Below are 19,165 nucleotides of genomic sequence, written 5' to 3'. Positions count from 1 at the left end.
CTGGGCTTCTAACTATGCCCCGACATTAAGACCATCTTGGTTGGATTTCATGGTGATTAAAAGCTCCGTTAAGAAAATACTGCAAAGGATACCAGTTTGGTCAAGCAGGTTTCAATAAAATAACTGCACATTTGATTTGGATACAGAATTCAGTTTATTGATCAATATTTAAACTGAAAGAAGTGTTAGAGCTGTAACTGTAACAGAACAAAGAAACTGCAGGATAATGAATGACACCAGGATGGTTCAGGCGATGAAGCAACTGTGGATTCCAATAGCCAGCACAGACTGCTCCGATACTTTATCAGAAAAGGGGAGAAATACCCAGAAAGAGACTTCGGACAATCAGCAACCAATGGAGCTAGATGAGGTGATTGGTTTCCTCCCATTTGGAAACTTTGTGTTCTTCCAATTTCCTTGCTATTTCCAAATGAAGATCAAAATGCTGGAAGAAATTTTAAAGTTTAAGAATGGTGAAACATTCTCACTGGTGACTTTTCAGTTTGCCCTTTTTTGCATTGCATTTTGACCACCTTATATTGAACTTATTCTATTTTTCCCATTAATTAAGTGTGAAGCAGATGTACACAATTAACCTGCTAATAGCCATGTATGACAGACCAGTTGCTGGGTAGGTTGATGGTCTGGGCAAGAGAAGCTAGTTACTAGAGAACTCGCAATGATAGTGATTGATGGTATCCTGACAGCACAGCACTACAGTGTGCCTGTTGCCGAGAACAGACAATCGGCATAATTGTATACACAATGGCACCCGAAGAAGGCTCCACAGCCAAAACATTGCATTTCCTTTCTTCTCTTTCCAGCTTGGAATAAACCTTTACTTGTTCCATAATTCCATACAACTGCTACAAAAATACTGCTTTGTAATTTTTTTAATCTGTTGAATGTCATTAGACATTCCGAGTGCTTGGGATATATGAAAATGCTTCTCTTCAAAAACCTCTCCATCTTGAAATGTAAATATACTGTATTATCTAAAGTACTGGCACATGCATTCCTTCACAGAAAGGTCTCCCATGGTAAAAGCCTTAAGTTTACATACTACAGCAATTTAGGTCTAAACATGGGCAATGGTACACACAGGGATGCAACATTTGATCACATTAACATAACAAGACACAGTTAGAAAATGCTTTATTTAGTCTTCCAAATTATTTTTCTTCTCATTTTATCCCCAAAATTGATTGTTTTACTGAACAGTCAGACCTCTTGAATTAAATGATAGTATACAAATAATATTCACAAAATACATGCCAGGCTAGCACTAGGGATAAGAAAACTCTTTCCATTAGAGCTCATGACGCCAGGTAGAAGCATTAATGTATACAGTAGATGGGAATTAAAATCACCATCCACACCAGCGATTCTTTATATTTAAGACCTTAACAGTTCCAAAACATACAGAATGAATTAATGTGGATCAATTTCCTCATATTATGCAAATATTTAGGGCAACAGAAATCAGAATATCTCCAAGACTGGAGGACACTGATAATTCTAAGACTTGCTGCCAACACCTGGAATAATACAAGCATCAGAAACATTGCACGCTCACCGCTGTGCTGAGTGACAGTCTCTCTGATATTATTTCATCTGTCAGTCACAGCCACTCAGGCTGAGGCAAGAATCCATGCAGCAGGAGGAGCACAAACACCACACTGTGGTAGTGATACTTCTATAGCCCACTCAGCTGCAGGAGCCGACCAGCAGGCAGAAAAACTGTTAGCAGCAGCTATATAGAACCAGACGACTGTGCAGCTCTGTCATAGTGGTCGGTCATCCTTAGAAAAGGTGATCACAGCACAGTGCCAAGACTGTTCTTAAGACATACAAGGTGCCTAGAGTACATTATTAGCTGGGTAGTAATGAGTGATATTTTCTGTTGCACTTTTTTGAGCTCTTGTATTGCAAATTTGTGAATAATATATAGTCAAAAGGCTAAATAATCCAAATGATAAATGTTTAATTTTAAAGGGGAGTATACAGTAGGTAGTAGCTGTTTACATACTGTACCAGAAATGTCAAGGGCTCTGAACAGTTCATAAATTTGATGTGTGCAATGTTATTTTTTTATCAAGAGATTATGCTTTAAAGCACCAAGAAAAGAATCACCAGAAATGCTCTTTCTGAAAGCAGACTGAAAAGGAGAGAATAACAGGGTTATGTGATGAACCACAGCATGGCATCAGAAAACTATCCATCCATCATGCAAAAAGTTTCTTGAAATCCCAAAACTGACATTTCCCATGTCACTGCAGAGGAGAGGGATTAAGTTCATATACCATGGGCAGCAATGTTCCCATCAAACTCCAAGCTCTGTAACCAAATGTTTTGAAGTTTTATCTTAACTGAGCTTTACATTGTGAAATGCCTTGTGTAGTCATATTCTATTGTAGGAATGACAGCTTGTACAAATTTCAAGAAAATTAGAAGGTACCTGAGGTCTTGAGTTAAGGAATAGAAAAGGGTTACAATTACCTATTACACCACATAAGAAACAGTTACACTGCATTCCATTTGCAAATACAATATACTGCATTTATACAACATTTTCTTTTTAACTTTCTTTTTTGCATTAACAGTTCACCCAATGTAAACTGAATATCACTGTGGGCAATCACAGTTAATGGAATTAAGAGGACTTGTGCAGTGCCACCCAATAAGCATACTCCTTCAGAATGCAGAACGTACCCTACTAGCACAGCACTTTTAACCCCAAAAGATGTCAGAGTGCTTCAGGTAGAAGATTAGATCTGCTTCTACCAATACTCAGCGCTGTGCCCACCTGGTTAAATGTGGCAGGTATGTGCCAGCAGGTAGAAACAGGTTCACCAGCTGAATAAAAAGGGAACTATTGGGACATCAGACTCTACAATCCCAGAGAGTACTTTAGGAAAGATACTGGGGGGTTGACATCTCTACCCTTACGAACAGTGCTCTGTAACCTTCAACGACCAATTAGCCAGGACTTGTTTATTTTCTCATCTGAAGAGAGGCATCTCTTACAGCACATATTGGGAATTGCGTTAGACGTTCTGCATAAGAGGAAAGAGCGTCACCTACTGGTTCACCACTACTTACATCTGCAAAATGACTGTGCTTTGAGGCCTTCCATTCAAGCATGGACCAGTCCCAGCCTTAAATTGCTTCCGAAACCTAATTACACATCACGAGCTCCAGTCTGGGAATACATTTCTTAGCTAATCGTGTTTGGTCACAACTGGGTGAATGCTACCGCCACCTTGCCACCCAACACACAACATCCATGCTCTGCGTTAAGCATGTTAATACATCAACCATTTTTCTGAAGGATACATATGAACTCCAAGTTCTCCGCCTCCTTCCGCAACAGTTTCAATTATTTTCTTCATCACTTCTGCATGTCTGTAATATAATATACATATAATTTACTCTGGGCTCTTATGAAAAACACTAATAACAAGATAAACACTTTTGTACACGTACAATGAGAGGTGACACTTCACATTTCCGATGTGACTAAAGAGTGGCATCCAAAATGAAGCATTTCTTACAAGAAAGAAGCAATGACAACAGCAGGATTAGCAGTTTCACATCCTTCCTTAGTGTAACTAAAGCATCACTATAAAGTTCCAACAGAGATGTCATGCAATTTGTTTTCAGTACTATTATAATATAGAACAGATACATGAAAATCTGAAAGTAAGAACATGATGGAGATGCTTCAGGTCTGCATGATGGCACAGTGGGTGGGCCGCTACGTGATTTTTTGTTTCACCCTTGGCATTTTGTGTAATTTCTGAAGCTGTATGAGTTGGTCAGTCTGAAAGCATGGCTGACCTGCAGGGGTGGACAGAGCACATGGCAGGAGGAGGCAGGTGAGGGTGGTATTCCGTGGTCACAGTCTTCTTCACATGGTCCTGGCTGATGTCCTCGTACATCTGCTCCACTGTTAGAGGCTGCCGATTCTGGGCGGGTGAGAGAGGAGATGGCACCACCCTGTCTGTAAGTGCTTTTATATAAAGGTGCAGGTGTGATGCAATTCTTACACTTACTGTCACATACAGCACCATGACTTCACATGGATTTACATAAAATCAAACTGGAAAATAGTAAACCCTTTAACAAAACTTTAACGATAGCTACAACACAAATTTAAAAGCCAGAAAAGGTACATGTACATGGGATCATTTCAAACATTTGGTGTCGATCACCCCCACACAATAAGAGGAAGGCCAGTCATTTTGTCAAGGACTTCTGTATTTTATCTGGTAGCTCCATCTGGAAAGATGCTGGTATTTCATTTTACAAACAATACTGACTCCAAAGATGGGCAATTTGCAAGACTAATTTTATTGTAAGAATTATACTAAACTATATAACTAAGCAAACCCATCTTGGGGTGTAATATTAAATACTCTGACAGAAACATACTGAGGCATTAAAAACATCAAACAAGCTTATCAGACTTCAAAATGTTTATCCTGGGAAAAAAAAGACTGCAAAAAATGCTCAGGCCCCTAAGATGTATGTTTGGCCATAAACTATGTTCAAATACATTATCAGATCAAAGGTCAGATACCAAAGGATACCAAAGTGAGTTCAAGATCGTGCGCCCTCTCCATTTGCTGCTTGCAGTGCTTGGACCCATTTCTTTCTCTCCAGGTTATCAGTCTACTAAGTGAGAAGAGCTACATACAGCTCAGCCAGTGAACATTGTCATGCACACATCAAACCAGTGAATTCCTGTGGAAATCTATTGGGATAGAGCTATACCCATCTTGTGCCATGTTGGAAAAGTCTGACAAATCCATGAGACATATGGCTGTGCACGGTCACGCATTAAGGCGAGGCATAGTTTTGGGAAAGGTAAGGTGCAATGCACGGGGCAAAAACGTGGTCCTGTTGCGAATGGAGCTATCAAAACAACCATCCATACAGTCCTACAGCCCACACTATCACACCTCCACCTCAGAACCCATCCCGTACTGCAAGACAGCATGGACGGTACCTGTCACCTCAGACTGTACTGCAATTTGTCCTTGAACATGACAAGTTTCACCAACTCGTTTTTGGCCAGTTTCTGTTGAATGCAGAATGCATCAGAGTATGAAGACAACCTGATGCCCTATACCAGTTATTCAATACTGATCTTGCAGGGCAAGACATGGCTACCTGAGCTATAGTCGGTCAGACGATGTATACTAATAGAGGTTTAATGACTGCCGACATCCTGGACTAAGGAAAATATCCTAATGTTCTCACTTTTGGCATCTCAGTGGCCTGTTTCCTTCTACTTTGTGGCATCTACCATAGCATTTTGGTTCTCCCATTCAAGAGCAGGTTTTCCTCAGCTTTCTGTAGTTTCAGTCACATGTACAATAACAAGAACATTTCCCCAATCACATCCATTGCTGCAAACCATTTACTATATATAAAGTGTTAGAAATGCACAAGTGATAGAGATCAGGTTCCATCAGATAAAAAGCATTAATTGATTTGTTATGGATAATTCTTTCATGGAGCACATGAATATGCTTTTCTGAGCAAATCATTTGAGTTCTTTAAATGCTAACAGTATACTTTCACATACTTTTAAACATGCTGTTGTATCACCAAGTTTTAAAGCAGGATAAAATAAAAATTCAGAGCTCCATTTTCTCAATAATACCTTAGTCAAAGCAGAAAATCACTTTCGAAATATGTTTGGGGGGAGGGGGAATCAGTTTTTGTTGTAAAACAGGTTGTGAAACTAAAAAAATGTAGGCAGGAAGTTGTGGGTTCTCTGTAAATTTCCTGTAAATGAAATGGCCCTCCCTTTTCCCCTTGATTCAAATGCCTCCCCTAAAAAAAGCGTGCAGATACCTCATCATATCCGAACAGCCAGAGCCGTGGAGTTTGGTAGTATTTGTCGTAAGTGATGTAGAGGTCGTAGGTTCGGGTTTGCAGAATGACATCTTCTGAACCAGCATCTGCTTTAGGGTTATTGGCTTCCGCTACCTTACTGGTGTCCAAAGTCGCCTGTGAAGGAATATCCCACACATTCAAGGACTATAACTGTGCCTCTATCGCAGTGTCAAAAAAGGTAGTTTTACTTAACATTTCCCCCTAAATGACAGGAGCATGGCCCATTTTCTAGCCTGTGTCAGAGCTCAAGAAGGAAAAGCAGGGCTGTACCCCGTCAGTAGAAATCTCCTATTCCATTAGTAACACCCATGTTGCAACAGTATGTGATGCAGGTGGACCAGTAGAATGGCAGACTCTCCACAGCCCAGATAATTCAAACCAGTGCCTCAGTACAGTGACAGAGGAGACTGTGTTGTAGGAGGTACTGTCTGTTGAACAAAACTGAACCCTGGCTTCCTGGCCATTAAAAATATAAAGGAACTTTTCAAAATCCTCAGTATACTGGCTGACCTCCCTCTTGAGCTGATCTGCTGAGTAATAGGGCTGCAGGTGCAGATTATCTGCTCTGTCACTCTGGAGGGCTGCACCTCAGTGGTGGGTGAAGGGGGTCCCCCACCTATGTGTAAAGCACATTACATGAGAAAGTCAGTAAATGCAATTAAATTAGAATCTGAATGTAAATCAAAGATAAAACAGCTTCTTGAAATGTAAAGTTTAAAAGTACTGAACCGAATATTGTCCACATGATTCCGTCAAGCTAGCTTTAATTTTATTTCTATGAAGACCAAGTGCTTTACTCTTGCACGTCAAACCAATGCTTTTTTATAACATGATTTCATAAGGAGCTACTTGCGATCCATTCATCTCCTAACCAGTTCAGCCAGTTCAGGGGTGCAGGCGAGCAGGAGCCTATCCCAGTAAGCAATGGGCATAAGGCAGATTACACTCTAGTCAGCACACTGGTCCACCACAGGGCAGACAGACAGATGCATACACTCATGCAAAACTATGTCTTTGGACTCTAGGAAAAACTCACATGAACATAGGGAGAACATACGAACTCCATGCAGACAGCACCCCAGGCAAGGAACTATACCCAGGGTCCAGCACTGTGAGGAAGCAATGGTAACCACTGCACCACCATGTTGTCCACTGTGAAAAGCTCAAGTTGAGTGACTCCTATATATAACCCATCAAATTTAGCTGGTTCTTTCATAGGTAGCCATCTGCCTAGTGAGTACAAGGTGTTGGCTGCATGATGCCAGGAGTTGGATGCCTGAGTGATGACAAACCAGCAGGACACTGCTTCCTTATTGAGGATTTAATACCTAACTGACTATCCAGTAATTTAATGGAGGAAAAGTACAAGGTAACTCAAGCTACAAGAGGCAGGTTGCCAAGCATAAAAATGACCGTAGTATAGTGGACTTTGACCAGACAAATGTTGTTTTGTAAGACAGAAGTTCATACTAACTTTTTATACAGTGGAATCTCTCCACTATATCATAAAGTACAGTACATAATCTGGAAACAGCCTTAATTTTTAACAAATAATACTGGGTATTATTTAAAGAAAGCTACAAAGATCGATGTACATGGTAAATATCTTACATTTATATAACAGACGCCTTCAACTGATGTCTTCCTTCTGCTGTTTCACTACACTTATTCAGTGCATTACATCTCACTTTATCCTCCACTGAAGAGCAGTGCCCCCCCCACCACCCTGGACATACACAGCAGCTCTGATGCACCAGAGGCCCAGGTTGAGGAGTGAGAAACTTCTACTCCAGGGAGGCCCGCGGAGTTAAAAGTCCTGTCCTTTCAAACAGCACCATGGAAGCTTTAATCAACAAGGTGTCAGGACCGCAGTTTCATCCACTACATGAACACTGCACCTCTTACAGCACAGTGTCCCAAGTCAAGATAAAGGGACACTGGTTTGACAATTGTGGCCCAGGAGGAAGAGCACCACCACTTACCGGTCCACCAACACCACTTACCGCAGCAAACTGGTTTATCTTTAGAGGTTCCCAACTTGATAAGGACGACAGAGAAAAACAATCTGGCAAAACAGAGGTCATAGATTTTCATACCTCATCCGTTTCCAAAAGCCCACTTTCTTCATATTCTAAAAAAAGTTTGAAAAAAAAGTCAGATTAGTCTGACCGTATATTAACACGGAATAAAACAAAGCACCCAAGTCATGAGTCAATACCTCCAGATGATTAAACATAACTGTCCTACATATTAAGTGTGGGAATGCAATGTCAAACAATTTCAAAGACTTACTTAAATTATACTCAGAAAAGACCACAAAACCAAAGTAAGTTCTTTCTTCAGCTCTTTTAATATTCTGATTTTGTACAATCCTATGGACAGGTTCATCTTGAATAGTAGAAATTCATTTCAATCAGAAAGCAGAACGTAAGCAATGAAGGTGATGACCACATGCTTCAATTGTATTCTTGAGAGGTTTGACCCATAATTTAGGAGGGAGTTATTAACAACTGAATTTAAGATTAACCTCTTACCAAAAGTGTAAAAACACCCAGGGGCAAAAAGTTTCAGTGGCAAAATGTTACCATGTTTTTGTTTGTAACACTGTCACAGAGGTATTATATAGACTTTCTCCACTATGTTCCTAATTAGTTTGCTCATTTAGACTTATCTGGCATCCCATTAGAGTTTGCTGGACACTCATATGTAATAGTACATGGCTGGGTATGAGCCGATAGAAGACACTGCACATGAACAATCCTGGAAGCCGAGACCATGTCCCTAGAAAATTTCAGTCACAAACCTTCCATGTCAGCTGCCTCGCCCTCGTCATCCTCCTCATCATCTGGACCAACCCCTGAGCGGACATTGAGATTCATGTTGTCCTTAGAAAACAAAAAGAAAACAGTTGGAACTGGCTATCATTCCAGAATTAGCTTTAAGCACTTTAAGCTTTTAGAAAACTAGACAAGACCAGATTACAAAGCATAGCAGCCTTTTTCACAACAAAAGGTAGGAATTAAAGTAATTATGATTGGTGTGCATTTGCTTGTGTGTATGAATGCAAAGTTGAAACCACAAGGCATGAGAGGAAACATACCTTACTGTCCAACGTGATTTCCCGAACCGCCTCAGTCACCCCGGTTACTCCTAAAGACAGGTTGAAGACAAACGGAGGGAAATTCCACATTTACATCAAGAACAATTGGGATAAAGCCTCTGCTTTGCAAGAAGAGCACCTAGTCAGTAACTGCTATAGATTAAATAAAATTGTGCAAAACAGACTCACTTGGTTGTATGCAAGTTTAGCTATTTAAATTCCCCTGATCACAACCACTTGCGCACAACGTGCTCTGCAGTTATTCCAGGTGCATGTCTGTCCTGCTTAGCAGTAAACCCTCGATACACCTGGTGCGTACTGGATACCGAGTACCTCACAGATGAGGAATGCGCTTCAGCTGTGGATGACAAGTCCTCTCCAACATGCAAAGCACTGTGGAATCTTTGAGATGAAAAGTGTTAGGTAAACACAATCAAAATTAATTTGGTTGCACTGCACTAGAGATATGCAATTGGTTGGTCAGTTTTAATTAAAGTTAAACCGGACACCAACCATACTCACTTTTTCTTTTTATATTAAAGGGTAAACATTTTCACAATATCTGTGAAAATTCTCGGTGTCTGGCAACAACATTGCTGTAGTCAGATATCACCTGACGACTATTTACTCCACAGGAACTCCCAATGCTAATTTTAATTGGTCTGTCTTTGATGGTGTTTAGTTACTATATCCCCTTTATGTTCGGGGAAAGGGAAATAAGGAGAACTCAGGCATACAGGCTGCTTCAATCAGAAAAGCTGTGAAGGAGTTTTGCTAGCCGCAGTCAAGTTTCCAAAAAACTTTTACACAAATAAATCTATGAATTTTATTTGTGCTGGTTTGATGCTTAAATTATTACTTTTATACAAGTATTATGTTGTTATAAATTAGAGGGCCATTGAAACACCTTTCCCCAATGCATCATTAAACAGCACATATTGACAGGCTAGATTTTTACATTTTTTAGGAGACATCTGCAACACAAATCAAGTTTTTAGGAAAAACCAGTGGAAAAAAAATGAGAAGGCAGACTAATTTTAGGATGTCTGAAAAATGATTTATGAGTATAATGCAGCTGCCTCTATACATGTTATTTATAGCGTAAAAACCTACCAATTTAAATTCAATACAGAAGATAATCTTCAAAATTAGCTTAATTAACACCTACAAATATTATTGAAGTCTGTATGTGTGACATAGTAGTATTTCCAAAGTTGGTTTACACTTTAAACTTAGTAGATAGTGTCTTTTCAAATGTGTGGCTCAACAGGTGGGTTGAAACTTTAAATGTTCTTTGAATTGCCTAGTTATTTGAAAATAATTTAATGAGAAACTGATTAGAACATCTTTGGTTTAAAATAAATTGACAATTACAAAGAATTATAACAGGTTCTAGTTAAAGCCAGTTTTAAATAAATGTAATTGCAAATATTCCCATTTTTAAATGTGAAACACCAACTCTTGTGGTTTTGGGAAAGTTTATTGTTCACACAAATGCAGGAAAACGTACAAAAGTTATCTGGTTGAGCGCATTGACAGAAAGGGACTCGTAGATAAGTGAACTTTTGTGTTTTTCTTTACTCATGATAAATTATTGTAATTATAATTATAGTTTTGTTATTGTAAATTAATAATATTTAAAAATTGCTGACTTTTTTCTTTTTCTGTATCGTAACAACGTGCAGGTATAAAATACAGCAGGGCTAATAACTTCTATTAAAAAAAATCAGATTTGTTTTAAATTTTGTATATATTGTAACTGTTAATACAATGGCAAATATAATTAAGATTGCACTATCACCTAATATTGCATGTCATTGCAAGTCATTGGTTGTACACTGTTACTCACATGTTCAGTCTTAGCGTTTTCACACTGGGGAAAAAAAAAACATGCATGTGCTGTGTTGATGCTAGTGGTTTTATTATAAATAAGCCTGTTTTATTACATCATCACCATTACTTCGTTTGGCACTCCCTCAAAGACTATATTTTGAAGGTAGAAAAACAGAACACAAAGCAAGAACTCATCATAGCAATTAATAGGTTCTGGTAGGAGGAGCTGACTGAACAAAGTTGTAATAATTGTATTAACAGACTTTTTTGTGTTCCCCCAAAGATTGTGGGGAATGGGGAACATTCAGGAATGTAATTACTATAATCTCACAACAATAATAATACAGTGTGTGATCTCCTGTCACAGCCTGAGGAACAGTGTGCCTGTCTCTCAATGTTGAAAGTTTTATATCTGTAAATGTCCAATGATACTGTAGGTCCTGTATATAGTATAAACAGTACAACATACAGTATACACTGTAGAAATACACTGGAAATGTCTGTAAATGTTGTGATAACTGTATATGCTTTTGGCAACACATTCATTTTCAAACAGATGCAGCCATATTGTTTGGATTACAAGTCTAGTTTGCACCTACTTAGCTAGCCTTTTTGACTCCAGGTACCAGTTCAAAAAATGAAAAAAAACTGTAGTTTTTTCATATTCGTTTTAAAGCTTCATGTGCTCTCCACAGCATACATTTTACTGGTAGCAAAGACACTATATCCTACAGCACATTGATGTTTTTGCGATTAAAAATGGTCTAACTCCATTTTTATTGCGAGATGGTTTGGTCTGTTTCACAGTGTGTGCAGTTTTAAAAATGTCGGCCATGTGAATCGAACACTTAAGGACAACAGTTCCCAATGTGCCACAGACTCTAATCACATTCGACTTGAAGTCATACCCACAGACATACCAAAACAATAACACACAATGTACTGTGCTTTGAGTGGCATACTGTATAAATACACTATATACAGTAAATAATAATAATAATTGCTTACACTTATATAGCGCTTTTCTGGACACTCCACTCAAAGCGCTTTACAGGTAATGGGGATCCCCTCCACCACCACCAATGTGCAGCATCCAAATACAGTATAATACACATTTTAAGCCACTACAGTTTATGTGAAATATTTTTGTGAATCAAAATTTTAAGTAAAATTATTTCCTAAATACAAAATAGATTTTAATGTGGATGTAAACCTGAAAATAGACCATCGTGTTCACAACAAGCTACAATGAAAAACTATTTTTTTATATAGTTCAAGTAAGTAGCTGTGTCGGCATGCATAGGCTGCAAAGGAACAAGTAAAGGTTTATTCCTTGCTGAAACATTTGCCAAAACTTTTTTTGTTCTCTTTTCAACCTTTACTGCTATTTACTAATTTTGTTTTGCAAAACATCCTTACTTTCTTTTTTAATAGAAATGTAATATTGAACATACTGTTATACACAGTATAAAATTAAAAGTCAAAAGAGTAGACAATTCTAGAATTGGAAAAAGATCTACATGTCTCTACAAGGCTGAGGACTGAAAGAACCTATGCCTGTTAGGAGACAACACTTAAGCCCTCAAGAACTGTTTCATGCATCCCTTGCTGACCTACGTTTCATTAAGGCCTTTTCAGTGGAGGTGTAGCTCATGTATCCTATGCTTGGTTCTGAAACATGAAAGGGAACAGGGTCTTGGCTAATAAGGGCCTTGATTATTTGACCTAACTGCCTAACTTTCTGACCTTGTTTACACCCTATATGGTAACAAACTACTGACCAGTCATAAATGTATGTTTTGGTACGGAACTTTTACTCATCTTCAAGAATAAAAGCTTGTTGCAATCCTTAGAATAGTGAATGTGAGATGAGGTTAACCTGTTAAGTCTGTCCTCCTTTGTTTATAACAATAAAGAAATGATTCCCAGCTTGATTCGTGTGTTTTACTGAGAAAGGGTCGAACAGCTGTGACTGGGGATTCGAAACCAGGCGTTTTCAGGTGACAGCCCAAATACTTCCACACCACATTAAGCTATCACTGTGCCACCTGGCGGTTTTAAAAAGCAGTGCAGTCCTGCAATAGAATATTTTAAAGTGCATTGCAATGTAGTATGTATACCGCATTATGCGGCATTATTAATTGTGCATTTTGAATGGCTGGATCTCTAAGACCAAATTATTTAAGAGCAGTTATGCATCTTTTATTTAATGCAGCACATGAATGTTACTTTCAATTATAAAGTAAAGGTGTAGTATTTGTGGAATTAATACTCTGCTTTAATTAACTTGGACATTTATGGGTGTTTTTGTCTGACAAAAACTCATTTTAAGAATTATAGGGATGAAACCATGAAAGAATGAAAGGACAATGCAAGTAAACAACTTCAACTAATCTATCAACTATCACATACATAGGAGAAGAGTGGGGAAAAAAGCAAAATGCTGAATCTATAGAAAAGCATAATGAAAATTTTAACCACCTTCATGGATATGAACAGTTAACACGAAATATTTATGGAAAACAATAGATGAATGATTAACCAAATTCAGGAACCAGACCAAGTCCCTAGAAACTCGGTTATAACAGGATACCAAATTGAAAAACTACACTGCACACGTGAACGGGCTCATTTAGATGCACTGTTTTATATCGCAAGGCAGAACCCGACAAGCCCCTCCAGCTCATTACATGAAGGTACCACCACACCAAGTGGACCATTTCAGCCTGGCCACCTGGTCCACCAGCCATCAAGGTGGCAGTCAGTGATTAGACCTCCAAGGACGGCGTCACCGTCTGCAAGTGAACAGCCAGAACCCACGGCTGGACTTCTCACCTGCGTTGTGGAAAGTGTCCACCCACCCCCCGTCACCATCGTCCTCCTCAATGATGGCTTCTTGCTCGTCGCAATACTCCATCTGCTTGCATCGCTTGTAGCAGGGGACTAGTGGAGAGGAGAGACGGCCCGTGGGCTTTCAGGAATGTAATCCTTTTTATGTTACGTGTGAAAGAAATTGCAGTGAAGCGCAATGTGAAAAAAGGGTTTATGTTTGATAAACACAAACTTGACTACACCCATGTAGCCTGGACAACACAGGTAGTGGACAAAGTTAAACAATGATCAATGATAGGACTTGGGGCCACCACGCGCAGCCAATACGGCCTATATGCACCACTGCATTCTCAGGTCAGGAGGGATGTGGAACCATTCTTCCACGATGAAGTCAATCACTGATGTTCAGCCTTAGGGCTAGGCCCATGAAGATGAGGAAACGTGTTAGGCTTCCTCCAGTTAGACAACGGGAGACATTTGTGTCACAGTAGAAGGTGCTACTTATGCACTGTACCCTGGACACACACAGCAACTGGGTGTGCTAAATAGTCTTGATTTAAACAGCATTTTGAATTATTTAACTATGATGGAAGAATAAAAAGTAGGATCCTGATCTTTACCAGGTAGTGCCTATAATAGCAAGGAGCACATTCTTCCAAGTGTATCATGGTTCCATTTTCTCAAAAGGCTTGTGCACAATTATAAACTATTTTTAAAACCAGCTAAAGTGACTGACAATCAGCCTATCAGCATGAGGAAACTATGTGAAAGTGTACTTATAGAAGACCTTTATATGGAAGGTTGTGGGAGTATGGAACAAGTTACCCAGTCATGTTGAACTAATGTGCTGGCTTTCTTCAAGAAAGGGCTAAATAACATCCTAGAATTAATTTAATAACTTTAAAATGGGTGAGATGTGCCAAGTGGCCTCCTCCTGTGTGTAGTTGTTTTTTTTAAACCATTATGAAGGAGGAGTTATAGACTAAAAAGTCTATAAAGTAAAAAGGGGGCTGGGAACCCTCCCTCCTTCAATACTCCCAACTCTAATATTTTGCTTTTGTTTATAGCCAGCTGCCTAAAAATGCACGAGACTAATCTGAGTGGCATTCTCGGAGTGCAAAACGAGTTCAACAGACAATATGGATCGCTTACCATTGCGAGTTAGAAGAAACTGCTTGTCTTTTGGCAAATAAGGCTTCACTTTCGCTTCTTCCCCAGAAGCCCTAATAGAAAACAGTTTCAAAATTAATAAAACTGTAATCTGACTTGCAGTCAGATCCATCCTTGTGCAGATGGAACAGTAGTACATTTCGGCTAACTTTCGGCAATCCCAACAGTCCTCCGCAACTGCTCAGACTGATTGCATACAGCTCTATGCTTTTCTGCATACATATTTAAACTATGCAATCTAGAGCGAAAGCTGTGCCTGACTCAATCCTATATCATTCGGCGTCTCTTGACATTATTAAAACATTTATTTCACGTAAAACACTGTGGCAAGTTGGCAACTTAGAAATGCAAAGTTTGTAAAAGATTCAATTTTTCCAAGTCATGTAGATCAAAATAAAATGTGCCAACTCCATTGCCAAAACCCTAAGAGCTGTACAAAGTTCCTGTATTACAAATATACCCTAATTACACTTCCTTAAAAAAATACCAGTCTGATGAAACGCTGCATTTTTGCAATTAAAACTAAAAAAACTTCCCCAAAAGTCTGCGATTTTCCCCAATTTCCCCCCTGCCCTCTACAGCTCACACCACACTTTCTCCAAACTGAACACTCCCTCCTTATTCCCCCTACTGATCCCCACTCTCTCTCAGCTCTGCACTCACCATTTCCATGTAGGACAGTGATGGACTAGATGATCACCCGCTGCCACAAACTGCAACAGGATGGGTGAAATTAGGAAGGTACAGTCATAAAGTCATACTTAAACCTGTTCTTTCAGCAAAAGAAAATCCTTACAACTTCAACATTAACAAATGCTACTCTGACTCTGTTACTGTAATGAAATGAAGTCATTGAAGCTTTCCAAATGGAGAAGTTCACTTTTTTTTAATGTACTTATTTCTGTAAAGAGATTATAAGACATCTCCTGAAGAGTTGCTGGGAGTCTCAATCACTGGTCCCAGACAGGTCCAGTTAATCTTATACATCTTTTATTTTTCAAGTTTGGGCGCAAGAAGAAATGATTGGTGAACCTAGCAAACAACCTGTTCTGTTAAGACAACTCTGGTGTCTTTGAAGGATTAAAGTTAGTCTTTTCCCTGCATAAGGTTGGAGAAGCCTAAGAAGTTCTTAGTGTTTGGTAATGATTTAAAAAGCAAAATCAGGGGGATAGAGAACAAAAATGCATATTTCACACTTACTACTTCAGATGAGGTTTATCCATTGATTCCTCCTATGTTTGGAAATGAAAACTAGTCTTTGAAACTGTGAGCCAATAAAATATTGATTCCCGTCAGAGATTCCAGCATGGACTCACTCACCTCTTCCGGGGTGATGACTCCCGTTTCTTTAAACTTGGATTCCTTGGGAAAAGAAAATAAAATCTCATCAATGCAACACTAGCTGATATAATAAACACACTCATTTTGGTACAGACATGTTGTTTTACCAGTAATAGTATAAAGGAAGTATTTAGTCCGGCATTTTTCAGTCGCATTGCCAAGTGTACTAAAATGTCATCAGTGCAAAAATTAATACTAGAGCTCTGCAGAGGTATACCTCTATTAAGCCATGCGTCTTACAGTACCTGATTTATTTCACTTGAAATCTTAACTGTTCACTGGAATGAATGGGATCCTTCATAAATACTGATGAAGCACACAATATTACTATTTATATACCACATCTGGCAAAGCCAAATTACAAAATACATCAGAAAACACCCAACACCTGTTATTGGCCTATACGAAGTGACAGTTCTGCACTTGCAAGCGCTTGCTTGATAGCAGGAACTGTAGATGGGGCTTCAGTTGAGATGGCACTGCAAGTAAGAAGACTGACACGAGAAGGAACTACAAATCCTACACTGGCTGAAACTCAAGATTTAGGGGGTGGGTATAAGGACGAACACTGTGACCTAAATAGATCCCCTTGGTCCGATTGTTGGTTAGGCACTAAGCATTTATAGCTAGCATGACACATTCCTATCCTAATGACATGGCGATGTGACACATTTCACACTTATAAAAACCAAGCACTATAATGACTTGTAACAATAGAGAGCTAATGCCAATCCCACAGTGAAGAATTTCAAAAAGATGACAGGCTTAAAATAATCCTTAGTCCCACTGAATACAATAACTCTGCCGTAGCACCACTTCTCCTGACAGTCACTGTATGCCAGAATCTTTATGCAATTAACAGCAAGCCCTATGAACAGGTTAATGGCCATCTATATTATGTAGGTATGAAAATACAGCCAACATTGACAACGAATATAAGATACAGCTCAGCAGAACAGCTCTAAAAATGCCTATTTAAAATGAACTTCCTGCAAACTGATGGCACAGACTCTAAAATGATATTAAAAGCTTCTGCCTCACAATCACAGCCTTCAATATATTTATGGTGGAGCAGTAGCCTGGCGATTTGCGTAGCTGTCCCACAGCTCTCAGTGCCAGGTTTGAGTCTGGCACGAGACACCTCCTGTGTAGCGCTGGCACCCTCTCCACATTCAAGATCATATGGGTCTCCTCACGCCTCCCAGCGACACACAGGCTGTTACTGCTGGAGGTCCTAACTGTGCAGTAGGCTGGGGTCCTGTCCAGGGCACAAGTGGAAACTGCATTTAAAACCAGCAACAGGAGGCATGTCTTACCCAAAGAGATGTGGGAGTGTGGAACAGGGTACCCTGGGCTCTTTCAAGAAACAGCTAGATGTGATCCTGGGATCAATACACTACTACCAAAGAGGCTAGAGAGGCAAATGGTCGCCTCCCGTCTTTAATCTGTCTCATGTTTTTATGTTAAAGGGTGTAGTCCCACCTCCCTTCATGTGTACTTCCATGACCTCCACCCTCTAAGAGGGACAAATCCTACACTAGCTAAAACTCATTTTTTTATGAGCTGGGAATAAGGTGATACAGGGGTGAATGGTGGAAATCTGAAAGAGCACTAAGAACACATTCGTTTTACCTGTATTGAAACTACGACAGAAGTCACCAAGTTTCACGGTATTAGCTTCAACTACACAGACAGATGTAACAATTGGGTTGCTAATTCTTTCACTTGTATATTTTTAGAATTTCCTTGTGCACATAGCAGCCCGGTTGAGCAGCCACTGCAAACGGACAGACTTGAAATGTAAAACGAGCGTGTTATGTTAAAAAGAAGGAATGTTTCTGCACTTCTCTCTCTCTCTCACTTCCACGCTACTCCCGCGAGTCCGCCCTGCCAATGGTAAGCAACTGCGCAACATTTGGTTCAGAAAAAAGAAAAACTGCAAGGTGTAATACTTCACATTTCTACTCCCATTCCCCTACAACAAGAATGTAATGGCGGGAGACAGCCACGAAGAACTTAAATTTAAGATCTTCGTCATCGTTATATATTTAGCATCAAACTTAGTGGATTTTACAGTTCGACGTCTTCAAGTTGTACCAATGCATACAACTTTACAGAACTGATGAACGTCACCAGTCTTGTCTTCATATTATCCGCCACATTTTACGAGGGATGTAGGTTTGGGATAAGAGGAGAAAGGTGAAAACAAAATCCGTCTATCTAGTGGGCAGTACAAAGACTATTCTCTTTGGAAAGCGCATTTTGGAGTTAACGCTTCATTCCCTTGCTCTTTCCTCCTCGGCCAGTCTTACCTTGAGCACCGGGGTAAGGAACTCGGCCACTCCCAGCGCCGTCCCCTTCACTGAGTTTATGACATTTTGCATGTTTCAAATCCAGGCCCCTCCGAACACAGTTAAACTCTACACACGAAACTCGTTTTTCGAAATTATTCTCTTTTCGCCCCCAGCTCAACCCGTTCGCTACTACTTCAGCTGCCACCAGATCACATGACCGTTCTCCCTCGTCATGTGACCGTCCACTTCCGTGTCTCGCTTCTCGTAAGGTCGCGCGTGACTTTAACATAGCTGAAAACTATATCATGCTATTGCTGTTGTAATGTTTCACAAGTTTGAAATCCCAGAAAATGTAATGGATTCACCGTTTTATTCTCAGATACAATGTGTCGAATTTGGAGGCCATTAAACTGCATTCTTTGTAGCTCACAGGGAAAGGTGACTTTACTATTCGTATTGGAAATATATAGTCATGAGTGTATCATCTTAATATTTTCATCACCTTTATAGCAAATTGATATACTCCTAGTTTATATTGCTTTGTGGCGCTAATTAAATAGGCTATATACAAAAGCAAAAAGAAGAGCTCCCCTAGTTTAAAAGCTAAATAAGCCTTTATACACAGCACTCTTAGAAATGTTCGTCTTCACAATTTCTTAATGTAATGACTGATGTTTGTAGACTTCAA

At 39.5% G+C, this 19,165-nt stretch overlaps 1 protein-coding gene across 1 annotated transcript; it reads right to left on the bottom strand.

The window, feature by feature from the left end:
* Window positions 1-130: 130 nt before the first annotated feature.
* atg3 (autophagy related 3) lies at window positions 131-18,716 on the bottom strand. The gene is made up of 12 exons (XM_088605649.1): window positions 18,496-18,716; window positions 16,163-16,204; window positions 15,506-15,555; window positions 14,825-14,895; window positions 13,676-13,783; window positions 9,008-9,057; window positions 8,711-8,792; window positions 8,004-8,038; window positions 5,866-6,021; window positions 3,841-3,968; window positions 3,337-3,405; window positions 131-2,458 (listed from the first exon to the last, which is right to left on the bottom strand). Exons 1-12 carry the CDS (start codon window positions 18,565-18,567, stop codon window positions 2,377-2,379), a joined length of 945 nt encoding a protein of 314 aa, XP_088461775.1. The 5' UTR covers window positions 18,568-18,716; the 3' UTR covers window positions 131-2,376.
* Window positions 18,717-19,165: the final 449 nt, after the last annotated feature.

The sequence above is a fragment of the Lepisosteus platostomus genome, chromosome 2, assembly GCF_059453375.1.
Source record: "Lepisosteus platostomus isolate fLepPlt1 chromosome 2, fLepPlt1.hap1, whole genome shotgun sequence".
In the NCBI taxonomy this organism is placed as follows: domain Eukaryota; kingdom Metazoa; phylum Chordata; class Actinopteri; order Semionotiformes; family Lepisosteidae; genus Lepisosteus; species Lepisosteus platostomus.
Note: the sequence above shows the minus strand (reverse complement) of the source record. Positions and strands in the feature narration are given on the sequence as shown.

What these genes read in the sequence shown, in the direction of transcription:
- atg3 (XM_088605649.1), bottom strand. Translation starts at nt 18,567, where the DNA reads ATGCAAAATGTCATAAACTCAGTGAAGGGGACGGCGCTGGGAGTGGCC. An exon ending in GGACACTTTCCACAACGCAG is followed by an intron (nt 9,058 to 13,675) that starts GTGAGAAGTCCA and finishes ACCTGTCTTTAG; the next exon opens with GAGTAACCGGGGTGACTGAG. An exon ending in TGCTCTGTCCACCCCTGCAG is followed by an intron (nt 3,406 to 3,840) that starts GTCAGCCATGCT and finishes ATTATATTACAG; the next exon opens with ACATGCAGAAGTGATGAAGA.